We start from the raw sequence: 22,277 nt of genomic DNA, 5'->3' as shown, positions 1-22,277 counted from the left end.
CCACGTGAAGCCTCGTGAGGTGGAACGTGCGGCCGTGAAAGGCGAGTTGCATGGAAGCTGTTGGAGCACTGCGACACTATCAGTTACTAGCCTATAGTTCTGTAGATGTGCCGCATTCTCAAGTAGTCTGGCCATTGCTCGTGAGTGTTCATATAGGAGGTTGCAGGAGGCCATATAGGAGGTTCATATAGGAGGCCATGTTGCAGGGACGACATGGCCACAATTAGTACATGACCGGGGTTGTTGGAGAAGTATGGGAGAGGCCTTTGCCCTGCAGTGGGCGTAACCAGGCTGATGATGACGATGATGCTCGTGAGTAGTAAACAAACTAAGGACAGCAGCTGTAATCAGTGAAGCGATGGCCAATAGGACATTCTCAAGTTGTCCGGCCAGTGCTAGTGAGTGGTAAACAAACTAAGGACAGCAGCTGTAATCAGTGAAGCGATGGCCAATAGGACATTCTCAAGTTGTCCGGCCAGTGCTAGTGAATAGTAAACAAACTAAGGACAGCAGCTGTAATCAGTTGAGCCATGACCGACAAGAATACCTTCGTTTCTGCTAGATGATGACGAGGGCTGCAATTGGTGCCTAAATACGAGACTAGATGTTTCACTGTGGCTGACGAAACTACGTGCACAATCTCTATACAATAGGCTGAAAAGTAAAGTATGGCTAAGTACATTCTGAACATGATCCCCAGATCATCGGTTCAATGAGTCAGGGGGTTCAACTTGCGTAACAAAATCTTGTGCCGGAAATGCTCGCGTGACGACGTCTCATCACACAGTCGTGTAACAGCGCATGATATACGGCTTACCGCGATGCGCTGTGATTACGTTTCGTTTTCTGAACGTTGTGCCGTGTCGACCGCAGTCATGTGGCTCAGCGTTGTTTAGGAAGTCGATGTCAAGCTATAAATTCCCATGTCGAGCCGAAGGAACTGCTAAGACAGGCGTAATCTTCACCACAGTAGTAGTAGGCGCTTATGAAGATAATGTTCGTAAGGAACAACGACAGCTAAAAAACCCTGCTAGAAAAAGGCCTGCAAGCCGGGGAAGAACCTCTGCCGGTATCTGCGCTAGGGCAGTTACCGGAGAAAGTGTTCTCAGACGACTGCACTTCCATGAATATGTGAGAACAGAAATATCTCGGTCGCACTTATCGGGATGGACACGGCGTTCGAGCCTTATCGCGCCACTCACGCAGTCGCACCAACCACAGGAAGTGGCTGCGGTATTGTACAACACAGACGGTTGTGTCAGGCACTGTCCTCTTTGGTGGCTGCGGCAGACTCGTACCGGCGGAAAAGTTTCGCCCCTCTTGCATTGTAAGTGGCGACACGGGCTCTCCTGCTTAAGTGGAATTATTCGGCCATCCATATCTCTCGGGGTCGATATCAGAATGAATTTGAGTTGCACTGCTGCAGAGAAGTCAGGGAAGGCCTTATCAGCACCTAAAGACACGCAGTGGAGAAGAGCTCGATTGTGAAACTGGCGATTGGAAACGTTTTCTTTTCAATATCACTCCGTGGCAACTGCTGGGTGCAGTAGGGGCGCGCGCGCGGACAAGCGCAGCGACACACACAACGTAACATTATCATACTTTAGCTTTTGATATTACTAATTTAGCGGGGAAAGCGAAGGAACCAGTGCTCCGTCACCAGTTTTTTTTTTTTTTACCGCATATATTGAACAAGACTATTCATCGCCTGCCCAATAGAGGAACGCCACAGCACTTCCATTCCCCGTAGTATGACGCCACCTCTTCGACGCGCTTTTTGGAGGATGCTTAAGCTTCGCCTTTAAGAGTGGAACACCCGATTGCATTCAAAGATTCCTGACTGCTTCCCACGCTTCCCGGCAACTGCGGCGTATGTAACCGCTGAGCGGGAAACGTTCGCGGCGATTTCTATGAACGAAGGCGGGCTTTTGGTAAAAACGCCGCCTCTTGCGTGGGCCGCGATGGATGGATGGATGGATGGATGGATGGATGGATGGATGGATGTTATGAACGTCCCCTTTGGAACGGGGCGGTGGGTTGCGCCACCAAGCTCTTGCTATGCGCGATGCGGTGGAGGCGAGCGCCATCTGGAAGTGTTTCAAGGAAGCGGGCGCGCCGCTACGTGGAGACGCCGTTGGCGGTCACTGAATTGTAGAAACGCGGGAAAAGGGATTTGTTTGAGTTTTCGCGTACCAGACATATGTTTTCTCGTATGATCAAATCACAATCCGAGAGCTATCATTTCTGTATGTTTTGTGTAAGTCGTACTTTAGGATTTTTCTACGCATTTTAGCTTGAGAAATACAACTAGTTCAGTAAGTTTCTTGTGCCACATGAAGGGCCTGGGTATATCTTTTTTTTTTAACCCAAACTACGTCCGACGCCAATACCAAATTTCCTGCCGCACGAGCTCGTTAACGCTGTCGCGTTAAACACACAAGCGCTCATGCGGCGGATTCTGGCTTGAGGTCTTGCAAGGTCCTTTAAATTACAATAAATTGGAGGCCCCCGTTTCAAAAAACCTTGCCTGCTCTTGTAACTTGTCAATGCTTTTGTTCTGTTTAATGTTGCCTTCTCCGTGCTGAGAGACCGCGATCCAAGAAGCAGGTGATATATGTACTGTGCCATATTTGCCCGACGCCGCGTCAACATTGGCCACTCTTTCTCTGCTGTTATAGGAGTCTGTTTACTTGTCAGGGTTTCCGTGCCAAGGCACCGTGCCCCAAGTTGCACGTATCGAAAGCAACGTTCTTATCGGCTACGACAGCGTCTTCAGTCAACAACCCTTCGGGCATCGAGCCTATAGGCGAATTCCGCTGCACTGCGCGTTCGATGAAGTTTGAACAGAAGAGTGTGAACGATTGTTGAATTTCCGGCGCTTTCTCTTGCAGTTCCTTGACTTTCGGTGCATACAATACTGTGGATATTGCTACCCGCCGCGGTTGCTCAGTGGCTATGGTGTTAGGCTGCTGAGCACGAGGTCGCGGGATTGAATCCCGGCCACGGCGGCCGCATTTCGATGGGGGCGAAATGCGAAAACACCCGTGTACTTAGATTTAGGTGCACGTTAAAGAACCCCAGGTGGTCGAAATTTCCGGAGTCCTCCACTACGGCGCGCCTCATAATCAGAAAGTGGTTTTGGCACGTAAAACCCCATAATTTTTTTGTGGATACTGCAAGAGAAATTCGACATGAAGTTTACAGCGACTCTGCACGGGGTGCCATGCTAGCACATCACAAAAATAGCGTGCAATTCGAGCATTTCTTTCTTTCTTTCTTTCACCTGTATAGGGAAAAATCGACAGAAAGAAATCGCCTGATTACTCGTAGCAAAGAATTGTTCCCTTTACTTTGGTTCTCGTCGTCGAGTCAATCAGAGGCGCTTTGCGCCTCTGACTGGGGATTTTCTTGAGTGGCCCTTCAGCTTTTGTTAGCTCCGTTCAGCCTGACTCGAGCGAATGAACTTTGCGAATAACAACATCGGGTCGCGTGTATTCGGCAGATCCGCGTCCTCAAGCACCCGTGCGATACGCCCTCCCAGTCGGACCGCCATATGCGTCCGGTCTGTACCCGCAGCCCTTGCCTTCTTGCCTGCGTTCTGAAGAGTAGCTTTCATTACCTGGGGCCGAATTTTATAACGGTTCGGAATACGAACCGTTCGCTTCGCCGCTTACGTCACTATATGTGCCACTCCCAAGCCGGCGGTGGAAGAAGGGGAGGACGCGACCAATAGATGAGAGGGTGCCACCTCTAAAGCGTACGTCATTATATGACGAGCTAATCGAGGAATTGCAGAATGTTTCCGCTTGCTAAATAAATGTGAAATATAAATTTAATATTATACGCCAAGTTCTGAAGTATAAACGTGTGGTGCCGGGCGTTTACGCAATGCAGAAGTAATTTATTAATGTCATTCTTTTTTATTCTCAGCCGACAGGCGGTATCGCAAGCGTAAATGAGTTGGCAGAGCGCAGCGCTATGTCGTCTGCTACCAGGAGCTCGCAGGATGCACGCAACAGGAACGCACTGCCGGCACTTCTCAAGTAGCGAGCGCGACAAAACCGTGAACTGGTTCTTAGGGACAGCCGACTATATCAATTTTCCATCTTTTTTCGCCCTTCGTCATCGGCTCGGACATGACTCGCTCGCAGCCGCGCTGCCGCTGTCCCTGCGATAAGCCCCACGGCGCGTCGCGTGATAAAAGCAATGGAACTTGAAATCGAACATTACGATACACGGGCCCTGCATTGCCTGCGCGAAGTCAAATCAAATAGTGTGGTGCTTACTGTGCGCGCTGTGCCGTAAAATTGAGTAACAAAGTGCGGCACTCCCGAACCAGAGAAAAAAAGGCAGCCAAATAAGAGATCTCCACAATATCTTCCCGTCCTGACTGTATAGTTTTATCAGCCGAACGATGGAAGTGCTGAACCAGCCTAGGTTGAACCCTTCTGACTGCTGAACGGCGATCTGCAAGCTATTCACGCTGGCGATAGCACTGAGAATTCGATCTCACCATGCAAATATCTCCTTGGCATTGGCTTTGAAGCTGAGGTCACGGGAAAGCTGACCCAGCCCTTCAACCGGCCAACACAGTAATTGCGAGAGCAACTTTGTGGACGGTGTCGGCAGCAGAGTTCTAGGTCATTCCGATGAATGCTTCACGTCCGACCGACCTCTGGGAGCTGCAGGCCATATTCCTTCCTCTGCGTGGAATGGCCACTCGTACGCTTGCACCTGAGTCCCCTACATTTGATAGCGTAGCCTGCAAAAGGTTTACTTAGAAAGCCAGGAAGGGCGGTGCAACTCATTATCCGTCACTTCTTCGAACGCGTATCGCGCTTCCATCCGTGGTCGATACCGAAAGAGCAACGCCAAGCAGACGACGAAGGCAAGTAATAGCCTCCGAAGCAACCAACGCACGCGCGCGCGACGCCCGCGTGTCTCCGGGGTCGCGCGACCGGCGCGCGCGGCCAGGGTCACAAGCCAAAGCCAAGCCACAGCAACGGAACCCAAAGCGGACTACCCCTTCGCCGGTTCTTACGACCGGTTCGCTTTGAAGATGATTGACAGATGCGTGACGTATTCGAAAATTGCGATACCGCCCCGCTGCCTCTGACGACCTGTGACGTAATAAAAATTTTGGCCAATCAAGTGAGGCCAAAGGAACGGTTCCCCAACCGAACCGTTATAAGATTCGGCCCCTGTTTGCACTGCGCAGCCGTGAGCTCCTTTCTAGCCACTACTTGTGAGCAGGAGAGCGTTATCTCTAGAACTTAGGCAAATATGATGTACCGGGCGGCTTTGAAGGATCAGGCTTGGTACGGTGAAGCGTTTTGTCTCTGTGTGCATCTAGAAAGCCTTTTTTTTTCTCGAGCATTTTTTTGCGACGTAGGAGAGGTTGGCGCTTTTATGTGGCACAGGCTACTCGTCTTCGCATGGAAAACAAAACGAAATTCCCATGTACACTGAATGCACTTTAGCAGCGCGAACGCATAGAAAGTTCTGCCCTATAGTCCATGAAGCCACAGAAGATAGTACAGGGACACGCACTAACATATAAATACATGCATAAACAAGCACAGTTCAAGAAAGGCATAACAGTACTTGAAGTTGTCCGCGAAACACAAGCTGTTCAGTTTTGCAGATAAGCGGGGCATAATAACACAGCATATCACGAATAACAGTGCATGTGCATCCCATAAGCTTTCATGATACATGACATGAATATTTACTATAAACATACGATATTCGTACTTTCTAGGAAAATTTCCAGCATATTTTCTTCCGCAACCCCGTTGTTGGCCATCGGCCAAGTTTCTTTTTTTTTTTTTTTTGTTCTCACAGTGAATGGTCTACGACTTAGTGTCTTCAAAGCTGTCCTCAGCTGTGCGGTTTCCGGTTTTAAGCACTCGAAAAGGAGGGTGTGTACACTCGCCCACAAAATTTTACGGACCAAAGAATATGAGAAAGCGCTCGATATCTCAGCAGCCTCACAACGGAGCATTGGTGTTGGTATTTCCAGCTGCTGCTATAGTATATGCGAACTGGCTATTGTTACAGTCTACTCGGAAATTAAACGTTTTACGAGATCTTGTGGTCCGCAAACTTTTGTAGTTGACTGCTCATCTTCGTCTACGTGGCCACAAATGCACTACAGTCTTTGAGTTTTTTTTATCCTGCACAAAAAATTCCACGTATGTGCTGTACCCAGCCGCACACGGTGCAATAAAGTCTCAAATTTTCTGTTATCGCTCAGATTCGAAGAGATTAACATTCTGCTCTTTTGTTGTGTTCCGCTTGTGTATTTCAGTGTTACCTTCATTTCAGCAGCGGTGGCAGTGAAACGCACAAAGGACGCACGCCGCTGTGCAAGCACACGTCAGACTGTGTCTGAATTGTATGAATATTATTGACAACGTCGCAGGCCAATTCTTGCGTCATAATTCACTCATGTTGACGACAGAAGAGCATGGGAGTCGTTGTGGTTACAAAAGAGAGGAGGAGAGAAAGCGAGAAGAGAGGAAAGGCAGGAAAGTCTACCAGACGAGCGACATGTTTACTACCCTGTACACGCGGTAAGGAAAAGAGGGAATGGAGAGAGGAAATTGGGAGAGAATGAACCCTGCGATTACAAGAACCATGTTACTCATTTGAGGAGTGCGAAGGACTGCGTGGAGAAACACGCGTGTCTGTCGGCACTCTAAGCTAATTCTGGCAACTCTGCGGTTGAAGGACCACTCTACGCAAAATTAAAACAAGAGAGCGCACAGCTTTTTCGAAATGTCACCGACCAAAATGAGCGTGCATGTGATGGCCAGCAGCTTTTCCAAACTCACTGCACGCTGTTGCGTTACCTACTTGCGATACATCAGATAACCTGCACTTGCCTTTGAATATTTCGGCTCATCTAACTGTCCAATGTAGAGATGCTATGTAGAGATAGTGGCCCTGTGCATCCTCCCACACGCACTCAATGATTACTCGCTCCCTTTCTTCCTCTTTCTATTCCCCTTTCCCCATCCCCAGTGTAGGGAAGCAAACCGGGTGCTCATCTGGTTGACATCCCTGCCTTCCTTGTCCTTGCTCTCTCTCTCTCTGAGGTCTAGAGAAAAGAAAGTCGCCTGTGCGAACTGTGGCCACATTTAGGTACGCATGTAGTGGTCTTTATCAAGGCTAAGCAAGACCCACTTATCGAGCAAACCAGCGTGAGAGATGGGACAAAACAGTGTGTGGGATGACCCGTACACCCTCTGAGCAGACACTGTTTTCCATAAGCCACTTTTCCTGGTAGTCTGTCATGTGTGTCTTCCGCAGAACATGAAAAGTGTAAAGTTTACTGGCGGTTAACACCTCATGTGTCACCAATTTATATTTTCTTTCCCGCACGCAATCTTCAAGCGAGTTGAACTATTTCTGAAACAGCGCTTCGGCGCTGTGACGTAATTACTTGCGTTAAGCCGTCGGCATGCCAGTCAGACTGTAGTTGCGCGTTTACTTTATTCTCCTGCCCTCCGCGGTGCATCGTAATCTCATCTTGTCGTCTTACTGCGTTTACTCTTTATCCTCGCACTTAAGCAACTATAAGGCATACAGCGGCGCAAAGAACGAAGCACCGAACACACGATTACAAAGCGAGATATTAAAATGTGCTTTGGTTTTACCGTCAAGAAATCTCAGTTCGACAAGCTTCAGGTGCTGTCTTCAAGATACAATCACTTCACAATTCGCTCATCAACGATGCCCACACTTTGACGAGTCAGTTCACCCGCCGACCGCAAAGATGGTTCAGCGGCACTGTCACCTTGCTTCTGGCCGCATGGTATGGTGACGTGTTTACATCCACCTCCGACTGCCGTGTTGCTAGGATGCAAAATTTGATAACATCAGTCTGCTAAGATTTCGGTGGACGTTAGCTAAGTTGGGGTACAGGGAAATATCCCCCAAAACGGCTAACTGCAGTGCTTTTTATCGATTACAAATTTGCAATATCGATGCGTTAAAATTAATTCAAAGCTTCTGCATTTCGAAAAAAAATACTGGTTCTCCTGTTGTTGCTTCCGTAAATCAGGACGAACTAGCTTGCTGATGCCATTGAAAGTCAATTCATGGTTTATTTTTCTTGCTAGCGCGCCGATGCCAGCTACAGTTCTCGAAATGCTCAAGTGACCAAACACTTCACGGCCTAAGCACGCAGCTCGAAGTCAATAAGTGAACTATGCAGGCGTGCTCAAGTGCCGAACGCTCCCGTCACTTAGAAGCCGCATGCCTAAAGGTATTTGAGCTTATTAGCGGCTTCCGCATTCTGAGAACGTTTGTGAATACTTGTACAGCCTGTCTCAAAAATTAAAGCCCAGCGCTTTCGTCCCTAGAAAACGTAAGCTCTTGTCGATTAGCGTTGCGCTCGCCGGAATTTACTTCGACTCGACTGAACTTTACGAATGCTCATGGCCAAATTAACATATAAAATTGCCAAAATGCACCCGAAAAGCAGCGTTAGCAGCTTAAAGCACGGCACCTTAAACGCCGCAGCGAAGGGACGAGACCTTTTGCATGCATGGGGAGGGACCGTTTCTGTATTTGACAACATTGTCGAACTATTTAAGTATGTCCTTTTGACTATTGGCAGTGATGTGGGGCCGCTATTTTGTACACGTTCGAAAAGCCGACGTTCGATTTCGCCTCGCGCGATTGTCCAGGCTGCGCCGATATCGCGGCCTAGGCCAATCTAGTCCAATCGCATGAGGCGAAATTGAACGTTGGCTTTTCGAACGTGTACAAGATAGCGGCCTAGCTTTGAGATGTAAAACGAACTATTCAGTCAGCGCCAGGCCATGAAAGACAGTGAGATAGTCCCGAGAAGTTCTAACAGCGAAACGAAATGCATGGCCAAAATGGAAGCTTGGGCAGTTTGGTTCTGCATTAAGAACGGTATAAATAGAACACGTGAGACATGCAGCGCCTGCGTGCGTCTTACGTCTTCCCTTCGTGCACGCATTTCGCGTTGCTTCACCATTAGCAGTACGTGGTAGTTCCGCTGCCTCCCCCGCGCTGCGTGTTCTCCGGCGCACTTTGCGACCCCTGTCAAAAGCAACCGTCCCAAAAGTGAGTTTCGGCACCCAACCACCCCCTTTTTTTCCCCTCCGCAGCGGCGCGGAGCCGAGCAGCGGAGGAGGCGGCGAGTGCGAGCGCCGGCCCGGAGCACCCGGCGCCTCAGCACGAGATCAAGGACTCGCTCGAGGCTGAGCGAGGCGAGGACGAGTCGGGCCTTCGCGCGTACGAGCCATGCGTAGCGCAGGAGGACGAGTTCCCGCCGCCGCCGCCGCCGGTCTCGTCGGCCGAGCAGCGGCGGCGCGGCCCGTCGTCGCGCGGTATGGACTCGGTCGAGTTCCGCCAGCGCGGCCGCGAGATGGTCGAGTACATCGCGCGCTACATGGAGACCATCGGCGACCGGCGCGTGACCCCGCAGTGCGAGCCGGGCTACCTCAAGGAGCTGCTGCCGGACAAGGCGCCCGAACAGCCCGAGGACTGGGACAACATCATGGCCGACGTGGAGCGCTTCATCATGCCCGGAGTACGCCTGACGATGCAGTTCCTCGCGCAGTTTAAGTTTTGGAGTAGTGGGCCGAAGGCTTTTGCACGAAGAAGGGCATCGGACGCGGCGGAATGACGGGGGCGTATAGACCTGACGAAAACTTTAGGCGAGTCGCCTTGGGTACTTTGTGAGACAGCACGGTCGGATGAGCTTTCATGGAAGTCTTTCTCTGTTTCGCTTCTCGTGATATGGCCGCATGTGAATTACAGCCACTCTAGTGAGCCCTGCTCGGTGTCCAGAAATAGGGGCGGTAAATATAGAACCAACACTCGCCTCGAATTGAAAAAAAAGAAGTAACCACAGAGCTGACGTTTCCGCATCACTCCGTGTCTATTGTGCAAGAAATTCAGGCATACCTAATCTACGATGACTGTCCCAGTGCGAGACGTGGAGGAACAAACTTTATTCAATTTCGCAAAATGGTCCCTCCTCCCCATTGCAGGGGAGAGGGGCGACCCAACCTAGACGTCGGCCATGATGCGTGGAAACAGCATTCTTTTCAGCCTAAATAAATACATAGAAAAATTAGAGGATTTTTTTTTTTAGGAGCGTTGTGAACGAGGTTAGGACCACATGTTTAGACTGCGCAATCTTCGGGATCGACCTACGAAAACGGTTAGACATAGACAGAAGGAAAACTGGTCCGACAGTGCTAAGAATGCTATTCGCCTTAAAAGAATGGGAGAATAGGCCCACCTTTAAAAAAGAAACGCCGCACTATCTTCGGCATAGGCCTCTAAGACGGCAAGAAACTACTCTGAGAATGTCAAGCATGTATTCACATTAAGAAAGCAAAACAAATAATGTGCGAGTATATGTATGGGTAACATTACGCCACCTCCTGTTTATCGCGTATGCGGTCGACTGGTTAAATATTGACTCATAGGCACGACGTTAAGATAGACCTTCCTCTGTTAAGATAACAGTAGTGGGATAAATCAGTGTTGTGGTTAGTGTTTACATGATGTCTCACCAACGTGCTCGAGCACGCCTTGTCCATTGTAATTGCGGCATGTTTGCTTTCATTTTCCCGCCTGTATAACTCTGGAAGGAACGTCGCATTCTGCCACTGTAACGGTCTCAAGATGCCGAGTGGCTTTTAGCCCTGAAGTTCATCCATATTTTCTGGATAAAGATTGATTGATTGATTGATTGATTGATTGATTGATTGATTGATTGATTGATTGATTGATTGATTGATTGATTGATTGATTGATTGATTGATTGATTGATTGACATTCTAACGTTGCTGAATCTCTTAAAACTTTCTGCTTTCGCCAATGTAAGACCCATTCCACTTCTTGCGCGGCATCTTGTAAGTTACCTCTGGGTACCTTGGCATTCCAATGGGTATTTCACTCGCACGAGATGTTTCAATGTTCTTGTCGGCACGTTGGGCAAAAATACAATTACGAACATGGGATCCGCCAATAATATGTTTATCTTTGTGTTTCAACATTGTAATAATTTTATTTTTACACTTCATACATCGTAAAAGCAAAAAAACAGTGACGAAAAGCTTTGTCATTAGACAAGTGTGACGGGATCCCTGTGCCCTTAGACAATCAATGGCAGCGCGACAGCGGTTGTTATCAGTAGGAGAGCATCATACAAAATAGTAAAACTTCGATTCTAGCGCGAATGTAAAAACCATCGCTTGTGGAATGCAAGGAAATGTGAACAGGTAAACAACATACACATAGTGAAGCACAAAGGAATGAAAAACGTACCACATTTATTTAGTTCAGAAGAAATCAGTACTTATACGAGTGCTCATTTGATTTTGTCTGCGCACGTTTACCCTCGCCTTACGCACTCAAGTCCAAAGTCACGCTAAATCTCTTGAAACGAAAGCACTGCAGGTGACCTGCGTTCTTACTTTATAACAATCTGAAACTTATATTTTGCGCTTACCGTTACCTTGTTTTCGGCCAAACTACCTATCAAAATTTCACGTTCTGGTCGTCATCATTCAACAAAACGCTTGGCAGAGTTACTTGCCTCGTTTGTCCGGACTTGTAGGTGGTGATGAAGCCAGGCGTCCGGCATCAGCTTGCTCCTCCGATGACGAAGGGCGCATACAACGGTGGCTTCTTTTTTTTTCTTCAGTATTTACCGATGAACTAGGCAGGCAAAAATTCAAATGTTTTATGAACGATGTGGACAAAAAAAATGGACTGGCGATATTTCGGTGAAAACAAACAAACGGTAATAGCGATACCGTATTTTCACGTTATTAGAATGAAGCCAAGTCCCTGTATTTAGCAAAAACTAGGAAGTTAAGCAGTACTTTCTTTAACTCATTGCTCCGTTATGGGGCAGGGCTGACAGTGGCACACTTAAATACGTGCAATGAACCAAAAAGATTAGGCGTGCATGCTTGCCATAAAATACAAGCTGGTAGTTCACATTCGTCCTGGCATCAATTGTAAAGGTTAGAACAGTAGGCGAAGATGCATAAATTGTTCTCTGATGGCATATTAAATTTAGACAAAGGAATACGCGGCGCGCGTATGGCTTTTGGAATGCTAGCAGCGAAAAAAAAAAGCATTTCTTCGGTTATTGATATTTCTAAGCCGGCGACGTAGTCCAGTGCGGTTTGCTTGCTGGAACTATTTCAGTAGTGACAAATTATCGTCCGCGCAGGTGACCCATTGGCAGCACCCCCACTTTCATGCCTACTTCCCCGCTGGGAATTCCTACCCTTCTATCCTGGCGGACATGCTCTCTGATGGCATCGGCTGCGTCGGGTTCTCCTGGGTGAGTACACACGTGACTACGGTGCGGCTTCTCTTGCGTGGAGTATATACCCTCCGTCACCGCCTCTTGTGAATGTTCAGACGTTGTTGCGCTGGTAAACCTTGCGAAACAGCGGATTTCGTTAGTGCGCTTCGCCGAAGAACACAAACTGGTCATGACGTGTGAATGGAACACCCACTTGTAGAAGTGAAAACTGCGACGTCTCTCGCTCAGCGCATGCGTAGTTTGCGGCGATTCCGTGGAAGGTCGTCCAAGGGATACTTGCCCACTCCGGGTTCGCATGCGATGCAAAACGTGCTTGCTACCTTCATCATACGAGAATGTTGCGCCACAGTTGGTTACTTTCACCTTGCGGAATCCATTGGAGCGCGTCATTTCTTGAGGCAGGAGGCAGAGATAGGTGCCTCCCCTCCCTCCGGTGACTAGGGGCGGCCGCTTCTCTGCTTGACGCAGGCCACTAGTCGTAGCCGGCGTGGCTTCTTGCAAGACGCAGGGCCACTACACGCGCTGGGCCGGGAGCGTGGTTCGGCCGGTGCTCGTGGCAAGGTACACACACAGCCTGTCCACGCTTCGTTTCTTTATCTGCCTTGGCTGAGGGGCGCGCTGCGCACTTTTGCTGGCTGGCACTGCTGGCTGCTTTGCGTGGCTTCCGCCTGTCTGTTTACTTTTCTTTGTTGTTTTTGTGTGTGTAAGAGGTAGAGATAAATGAGATGCGAAAGGTAGGCATGTTAACCGGTAGATAGATATCCAGCTTGCTACCCTGCAATGGGAAGGGGTAGGGGGAGACAGAAAGATAAAGAAAAAATACGCACACACATAAAAAGACAAATTAAAAAAAAGAAGAAAAAACACACACAATGGAGCACAGGAGTGTCACAGTCGTTCAAACAGGTCGCTTGGCCGGAGCAACTTCGGTAGCGCATTTTTCGCCTTCTGGTGTGAAGACCGCAGCAGCCGGCACTCTAAGATCGTCTGCTCAGAAAGCAGCCGGTCGTCGAGGCGTACCAACGCCGTCGCGAGCGACTGTCTCTGGCAGCTGTAGCGGGGACAATGACAGAGGATATGTTTGATTGATTCCTCGCTGCCGCAGCTACCGTAGGCAGCACTGTCAGCCATTCATATGCGGCAAGCAAATGCATTCCTATACGGTGCTCCAAGCTACAGTTGACAGAGAACAGTTGTCTCAACTCGGGATAGTCCAGATGAAATGCTTAGTCGTAGGGATGGGTTCAGGCGGTGCAGCCAAGTATGCCTGACACCTGGCGTGTTCCACATGGATCGCGTGGCCTCACGCGCGAGCATGCGAAGCTTTATTGCAGCATCCGTTCTTGAGAGCGGGATGGGTTCTTTCACGGCATTTTCGCGAGATCTCCTAGCAGCTTCACCGGCATATGTTCGTTGCCCATGATGCCGCAGTGGCCTGGGAGCCACTGAAAAGTGATGCCATGTCCCTTCTCAGTGGTCTGGGAGCCACTGAAAAGTGATGCCATGTCCCTTTTCTGCTTGTGATATAGCTGCCTTATTTCCAGTACAAGTTGGTATTGTGGTCCACGAAGTAGATCGGCTATCAGACAGTGCACGGCTGCCTTCGAATCGGTGAATATGCTCCATCTGCGAAATTGATCTTCATGAATCATGCGAAGTGCGCTGCGAAGTGCAGCACGCTGCAGAGCAGTCAACGTTGTCCGGTGAGAAGTTTTAAACTGGATGTTCACGCGTTTTGGGGGGAAGATCACAGCTCTGGCATATCTGTCCACAACTGTCGAGCCATCAGTGTAAATGTGAGGATGGTTCTTGTATGTCTCGTGCAGCATGAGTACAGATAGCTGCTTGAGAGCTGGCGATGGCAATCCTACTTTCGTTTGAATTATGGGTACTGAGAATCGTACTTGCGGGCGAGCCATACACCAAAGTGGTGATAGCAGCCTCTCGGCAGGTGTATAATCTCGAGAGAGGCAGCCACGGTACGCCGATATCTTCTTGCAAAGGGAGGCCATAGAATGGGGAGGCACTGGGTCGGTCTTTCGGCAAGGCGGCGACGTGGTGGGAAGGGGCTCGGGCAGTGTGCCTGATGTGTGCTCCGAGCACTTCCGGTGTCATATGAGCTGTGACTGGGTGAGCTATCGCGATTGTTTCCACTGTCGCTGTGCAACGCGGCAATCCAAGACAAATCCTGAGTGCCTGCGCCTGAGCACTCTCGATTGTGCGGATGTTGCTTCCGCAGGTATATTGCTCAGTACAGGTAAGCTGCACCTCAGATACCCGAGAAATAGCGCCCTGTAGAGTTGTAACATCGCGTGTACTGACTTATCCCACACTTTCCCTACAAGAAATTCGAAAAGGTGGGAAATGGCCATTAGACGTTAATTCGGGTTCAGGACCTCAGCTGGAGCCGCCTTGTGGGGGGTCCAGCTGAGATCTCGATCAATGATCACCCCTGAGAATCTGCGTGCCCTGGCGTTACAGACGCTTTGCCCATTGATTTCTGTGGCTGCCTGCACACATGGGCGCCCTGTTTTGCGTCTAAATCGAATCCGGTTGAAAATGAAAAATCTCAGCGCAATCAATGCACACCGTACAAATTTCGTTTAGCCGATGGAAAAATTGTCCTAATTTAAGTAAGTAAGGGCTGCCGCAATATTCCACGTATCGTACGCCTATCGTCTACCTACCTCGTTACCATCGGACGTCTCCGACAAGGTAAAGCTTTGCAAAAGTTTCTACTGCAAGGGTCGAGCTCCAGCTTCAATAAAGGACGCAACCGATATAACAGGGAAGAATTACCTTCACTTTGTCTAACTGTGCTTCTTTTACTTTAATTTGATGGTGTTTAAAGGACACACCCACTCCTTTCATCAAAAGCCAACAAACAAAGGCACCAAGGACAACACAAGGGAAATTACTTGTATTCACTAAGTGAAATAAAGAGATTATACATTAAAGGAATTGAAAGTGGAGGAAAAAACTACTTGCCGCAGGCGGGGGGCACGATCCCACATCTTCGCATTACGCGTGCGATGCTCTACTGGGCCCCTCGGTTAACCCCCTTTCTTCTCGTTCATTACATAAAGAGGGTCTCGAATCCGGCAACATTGATGCCTTCAGGTAGCACGTCTAGTTTTATTGACCGGTTGCCTTCACCCAAAAAGATCACGTACTCGTGATGCATGCGGCAGAAAGGGTTTTCCACATCCTCCGCCAAGGTTTGTTAGTGGTGGCGCTGGCTAGGACTCCCAGTGTTAATTTTAAAAGCAATACATAAACACCCCAGAAGGTGGATTGGACGACGGCGCCACTGTAGGTCAATCGGTAGAGCATCGCACGCGTAATGCGAAGATGTGGGATCGTTCCCCACATGTGGCAAGTTGTTTTTTCATCCACTTTCAATTCCATCAATGTATAATTTCTTTATTTCACTTAGTAAATACAAGTAATTTCCCCTGTGTTGTCCTTGGTGTCTTTGTTTGTTGGTTTCTTATGATTTGACTATAACTGTGCAGCTTTAAAGCCGAAAGTGTTGTGTTCCTTGCCGAGAATGAACCCTCGTTACGAAAAAGAAGCAGATCATTATCACTCGTCCCAGCTAAAACTGCCTCGATTATTGAAGCATGATATCCCTGTTCATCGAATCCGGTCGACAACCCTCTCTGTCTCGTAAGTTCTTATTACCCTTGCTAATCGTACTGTACAAGCAACCATTTCTTGAAGGAGTCGGAGTGATTACCCATAGGGGACAATACTGGGTCGGTCTCGTTTCCGCGAGGGTTTCTTGGATGATAAGATGGAGTCGCACATCGCTGTCACAAACACAGCCACTTGACGCGATGGTGCATGCCTGCACGTGCTTGTGCCAATAGCATGAGCGCAGACCCGAAGTATCGAAACCCACTGTAGCTCTGGCGCATGGCCTCTTATAAGTAATGATGATCTGTTTGCGGCTCGCTCAGACTGTGATGAGTTTAATGCGCTCGACCTTAATATGTTAATTATCGCCTCCTTTTCTATTTCCCTTTCTATCTCCACAGGCAGCCAGCCCGGCTTGCACAGAACTGGAGGTGATCATGCTGGACTGGATCGGTACGCCATCAATCGACATCTCTTGCATGTGCTTGCGCTGTTTTAAAGGCAAACGTGTTGTTTTGAGTACTAGCCGGCTTCATAAATCGTCGTCTCTCGTAAGCTTAGATAACTGCAGTGTGTGACGCTAGAATTCACTTCAAGGCGCCGTGTTACAGTGATTTATCTTTCTCTGATTTGCAGGAAAGATGATTAACCTTCCCGAGGAATTTCTCTGCCTGTCGGGAGACAGCAGTGGAGGAGGTGTTATTCAGGTACGTCTGGAAAACGTTTCTGCTTCGTCACCTGACAGTCAAGTGCTGTGGAACCCGCCGCGGTGGCTTAGCTGCTACATAGTGTTGCGCTGCTAAGCACGAGGTTGCGGGATCAAATCCCGGTCGCAGCGGCCGAATTTCGATGGGGGCGAAATGAAAAAAACGACAGTGTTCCGTGCATTGGGGACACGGTAAAGATTCCCTGGTGGTCAAAATTATTCCGGAGTCTCCCACTACGGCGTGCTTCATAATCAAATCGTGGATTCAGCACGTAAAACCCCAGAAATCAATTCGATTCAATTATTGTGGAGAGGCTGGAGGGACAAGCTCCAAACATCTCCAAGATCATTAATATATTATCCAATGTGATGAATATTCATTGTTATCATGCCTATAAATCGATACATTTGTTTCTCGAGTGACAAGAGCAATTGTATATTTACAGAAATACGGCTACCTGTTTCTGTCGCCAGCACATATATATGTTTCACTTACGCTGTCATCTGTGGGGTTCTCACCCGTGCTCTTGGGACAAAGAATCGACAACACAGTATTGCAAACAATCACAAGGGCATTTATTGCACCTTTCATAGACTAATGCCTGCTAGCCGAGTTGCTATCCACAATATATGCCGATGGGCACGCGACAAATCGCGGAAGTCCGACTCACCGCGACCGGATAACGAGCGAATATGTTCGCCCCATGATGGACACCAACGCCTGGTCGTTCGCGCGTACGGTCACGCGAGCGGTGACGCTTTCGAACGATCGTGTTCGTCCATTCCGGGGTAGGCCTCGCGAAACGGTCTGGCAGTAGCATGGATTGGCGCACGCGCAGAACGTCCACGCCGCTTGCCGATCCCAAGCCAAAGAGAAAGAGCCATCTCCTTTTTGCGTCCAAGTAACCCCGCCGTTAGGTGGCGTTAGCAGAGCAAAACTAGCGCTTTCTCTCGTACTACCCTGCAAGCATACCGATCGCCGCAGTAAAACTACGCGGCGAAGACGGATTACGGGAGACGGGAGCTATGCGAGAAAACAACATATCAGGGGACGCGTGAGAGTCGCGCAACCCCACACATCTAGGCAACCGTGTTTGCTTGTTCTTTTTTTCTTTATGTGAAATACCACGCATGATTGCTGGTTTACGTTTGGCTTTCAGCACACAGAGAACGGCGAGAAGGCAGAGAAAATACAAGGATAGGCTCGCTCGATTACTTGACGATATTCCTTTGCTTCGCAATGTCTTACAAGTCGATAAAGCTTTACTTTGTCCCAACATGCGTGCGTTATACGAGAGGTATCATGACAAACAACACCACAGCAAATTACGGTGTCAACTGTACGCTTTTACTGATCATTTTTTTTAAACTCACCCTTTCTTTCTTACAGTCAAGCGCAAGCGAGTGCATTCTGAACACTCTGCTGGCAGCCAGGTACGCAACGATCAAGAAACTCAAGGAGGAACAGCCTTTCGTCGACGAGGGCGTGCTCCTCTCCAAGCTCATGGCCTACTGCTCCAAGGAGGTACACGTGCTTTCTGTCCTAGCCAGCGCTGATGTGGTCCTAAGGTGATACTGGGCGCAAAAAACGCACTAAATTGATGTAATGAATGCGTTAAAGAAACTGAAGGCAAACATCAGAACAGGTTGGGCTATTTATATTGCTCTTTTGAGACCTTCTCGGCGTTTGCTCTACTATACAACGCGGCCTGTTTCAGAGAAAATTGTGAGTGAAGACCCAACTTCTCTTTCCCAGTTTCTCAACGTAGTCCTATGGCGTCGCCGATTTCGCCGTCCTTAAGTCGGTTTTGGCTCGTTTTTCTGCATATAAAGCTAGCATAGCTATAAAAAGTTCAAAATTCGCATGTGTTCGGGTGTGATATAAGCCTATTCGGATGTAGTCGCTTTAACTATATTGCCTAGGCCAGGTTTCTGCAGCTCTGCCATCACTTTAACGGGCTTTAGAACTCCGCAATGTTGGCATTACACGTGTCTCTCATTATTAAGGCGTCTTAGTCTAATCTAACTTGACGCTTTCTGTGGTTGTTTTCCAAGTTGATCAAAAAGTGTTATTTTATGCTGTGCGAGTGTGACGTGCGATATCGACTGTGCAAAAATGACCGTGAACGGTTCACTGGAACTGACCTCCAGTTGCGATGACTGTTCGCTGTGAACTTCTCCACGTATGCTCGGACACCCTCAACGCAGGCAGAGTTGGTAAACAGCACTTCAGCTTAAAAGTCTGAAACCTTTGATGTCGAAACACTATTAAATACAACTACGAATTTTTCTGCAAATACATATCGTCACGGTTGCAGTGATGGGCAAGAAACACGAACACTGTCACAAAGAAATAATAAAGAATCGAGCGTTTTTATCGGGCGAACTTGTGGCCACAATTCAACACGAAACTCGAAGTGACAACGATAGCGGCGAGCACATTCGTCAAATGAAATGTGAAGCTTCAAATCTGAATCGTCAACTCAAATCTAAATCAAAGTTTACTGACAAGCTGCGACCAAGTGGCGAATATTTACGAAGGAGCTGGAACATAGGAGCGTGGAATTGAATGTGCACTCTAGTGTGGCAACGAAAGCAATGGCTCGAGGACGCACTCGGCGCTGCGGTGATGTCCCAAGTAACGCGACAGCTCGTACTTCAAAACATAAAGCGACGAGAAGGCGCGTCACGGGCGATAAGAAAACCAAGTAAAAACATCGCCGTGCAATAGCCATAACGCCGAGTCAGCCATTTTCATGTCGCGGCGAAGGGTCACTTACGCCATACAATATGTGCGAAACACTTCCGGACACTTCAGCGAACGCAGTGGTGAAACGCCATGGTTTCGACCTGTTCCGTTTGCTCTCCCGCAGGCCCACTCATCGGTGGAGAAAGCAGCAATGATTGGATTCGTGAAGCTTCGCATTCTCGACACGGACGAGAACTTCAGCATGCGCGGCTCGACGCTTGCCGCCGCCATGGAGGAAGACCGCAAGGCGGGATTCGTCCCCTTCTTTGTAAGCGTCACTTGGCTTGTTTGCGGAGCGCGCGCGCTGCAACGTCGCGTAAGCTACTGCAGTTTTGGTTGCCTCGTGCTCACTTTCGGTCATGTGCGGACTTTTCTTGGTCGTTCTAATCTGAATTTTGAGAGCTCGCAATGCACTCTCAAGTGCGAAGCTCGAATCAAATTAAGATACAATAAAGAGATTGAAGAAAATGCGCATCTAACGGTCTCGGTAACGAGCAACTAAGGGGGGCCAAAACGGAAACATCGTTATTTGTTCGAAGCAGTAATAAAGCAGTTGCGGCGCTCATTCAACAACGTGGGTTGGTATACTGTAAATGAAGACGCAATATAAAGTGCGAAGTGCGAGAAACCAAGCGGATACAAGGGGAGGGGGTCCGGAGGTGGTAGCTCAGAAACCAAGCGTTTAGAATTTCTGCAAGAGATCAAGCAACGCGCTACTGGATCAAAAGTGTCCGCAGTAGTAATAGTGCCAGCTCCTTGGTTGTCTACATCGACTCACGCAGCATCCCGATCTGTCTCGAACGTTCACAATGAGCCTCCTGCCACACGATAAAGGCAGCGCTAATTAGCCCGCCTCATAAGAAAGTATGGTTTATGTAAGAACACATTCACCAGTCGGCGACTCGAAAACGCTGATTGCCTCGCGTGACGTATATGTGTTTAACTGTGCAGGTAAGCGCAACTCTGGGAACGACGTCGTGCTGCTCCTTCGACGCTCTGGCGGAGATTGGTCCACTCTGTCAAAAAGAAGGCATCTGGCTTCACGTGGACGCCGCCTACGCGGGAAGCGCTTTCATCTGCCCCGAGTTCCAGTACCTGCACAAGGGACTCGAGGTACATGGCGCTGCGAAACGTCGTCTCAGGGTCATCGAATGCGCTGCTCTCTCAAACTGCTTTCGCCAACTTATTAACAAATTAAAACAAAAACAAAACAAGCATCGTTTCAAAGAAAACGGGGAGCGAAATGTAACTTTGAATATGCAGCTGTAATCCAGATAGCCACTTATTGCTAGCTATATATGTATATCATAGTACAACAAAATATTGAAAACGTTTGAACATATGTCCTACACCGAAACGTCGCGTCACGTTCGAATGCTCTTTTTTTCTTACGTTTATGATCTTTTTTTTTCTCTTCCAGTACGCGATGTCTTTCAACATTAACCCTAACAAATGGATGCTTGTAAACTTTGACTGCTCCTTGATGTGGTGAGTATCATTGTAACCTTTCCTTAGTATTCATCTGCGACAGGTCCGGCTGGACCAAGGGAAAGATATATAACAGCCGTTTACATTACTTATTTTTCTTTCTGTAAGTGCTTACATGTTAAGTAATTTTTTTGACAGTTCCCAAACAAAAAAAACAGTGTATACAATGGAACGGAAAGGCACAATACAAAAAGATAATTTTATTGTAAAGGAATTCAGAACACCTACACAGCAGCAGCTACGTATACGAGGAGGAGGAGGATCGTTGTTTCCTTAATGCGAGCTTACGTCTGTTACAGGCAAGTGCTCCGCTTGAGCGCCATTTATGAAATGCAGTAGGGTTGCATTACATCTGGTAAAACAAGGATATTTGATAACACAAATGAATAGCAATGGCGGGTGTGTGTGAGAATTAGAGGGCAACAGGCTTCGCATCATCCATACCACGTCGGCCGCCACACTGCTCCTCGTCATTCACATTCAAGCTCTGTATGCCGAAGGAATTTTAGGACGAGCTGAAGCTTCTGCGCAGGTGTCGAGAAAGCAGGCGTACACGAAACTATTAGCGAGTATAAAAGAACGTGATTGCGCGGTTTCTCAACGCTGCAAAAAAAAAAATATTAAGTGGGATAATAGAGCAATTAATGGCTACTGCCTGCTGTTGTTACTGCTGCTTAGGGGTGTAATAATTGCCCGACGAGCTTCAGCCAAACCTGCCGGAAGTCAATGCCTTCAACGTGTTACAAAGCGTGCCACTCTTCCAGGGTAAAGGACAGGTTCAAGTTGACGCAAGCTTTGGTCGTTGACCCGCTGTACCTACAGCACAGCTATTCAGGTGAGCGTGAAGGGCTTTGGCAATACCTGCGGCCTTTTGAACAAACAGCGGAGACCGCACGTGTACTCTTGAGTGGGTTTCTTTCGTACAAAAGTGTACTTTTGCATGCGTAAGTGACTCACGTCTCTTGCCCTTCCTTTCAGATAAGGCGATTGATTACAGGGTGAGTCTGTTTTTTCCATGTCACCTTTTTCGGCTCCGTTAACACCTTTGTGAAACAGAGGGCAACACCCGAACAAAGCGTACGCTCTTGAACGTACCTTTATGTTGTCTCTGCCGATAAAGTAGTTTAGCGAGTTGGAAAAGGTGTGAGAGGGGGGGGGGGGGAGGGTAATGAGAAGAGACTTCTGGTTTGCTACCCTACACTGAGGAAGGAGTAAGGAGAGAAAGAATGGAGCAGAAAGAAGGCAAACGCGCGAAAATCGAAAGACGCGAGTATGGTACGCCCAGGCATGTTAAGGGTATCTGTAACGAGCTACTCGAACGTGGAAACTTCAATAGTGCCTTGACCCACTTCTGCTGT

At 48.4% G+C, this 22,277-nt stretch overlaps 1 protein-coding gene across 7 annotated transcripts in view; it reads left to right on the top strand.

The window, feature by feature from the left end:
• The window catches only part of LOC135914886 (aromatic-L-amino-acid decarboxylase-like), a 168,429-nt gene that overhangs the window by 138,345 nt on the left and 7,807 nt on the right, over positions 1–22,277 (top strand). For 6 of the 7 annotated variants that reach the window (XM_065447810.2, XM_065447811.1, XM_065447812.1 and 3 more), the window contains 10 exons: positions 9,147–9,571; positions 12,239–12,352; positions 16,378–16,429; positions 16,613–16,683; positions 18,073–18,207; positions 19,556–19,699; positions 20,383–20,544; positions 20,852–20,919; positions 21,684–21,754; positions 21,898–21,917. In XM_065447810.2, the coding sequence (XP_065303882.2) occupies positions 9,147–9,571; positions 12,239–12,352; positions 16,378–16,429; positions 16,613–16,683; positions 18,073–18,207; positions 19,556–19,699; positions 20,383–20,544; positions 20,852–20,919; positions 21,684–21,754; positions 21,898–21,917 (1,262 nt within the window). Of the gene's footprint in view, positions 1–8,876; positions 9,019–9,146; positions 9,572–12,238; positions 12,353–16,377; positions 16,430–16,612; positions 16,684–18,072; positions 18,208–19,555; positions 19,700–20,382; positions 20,545–20,851; positions 20,920–21,683; positions 21,755–21,897; positions 21,918–22,277 lie in introns of those variants that run through there. The other variant, XM_070533843.1, reaches the window with a different exon arrangement.

This window comes from Dermacentor albipictus, chromosome 2 (genome assembly GCF_038994185.2).
Source record: "Dermacentor albipictus isolate Rhodes 1998 colony chromosome 2, USDA_Dalb.pri_finalv2, whole genome shotgun sequence".
Lineage (NCBI taxonomy): Eukaryota > Metazoa > Arthropoda > Arachnida > Ixodida > Ixodidae > Dermacentor > Dermacentor albipictus.
This window is presented reverse-complemented; position numbering and strand designations above follow the sequence as displayed.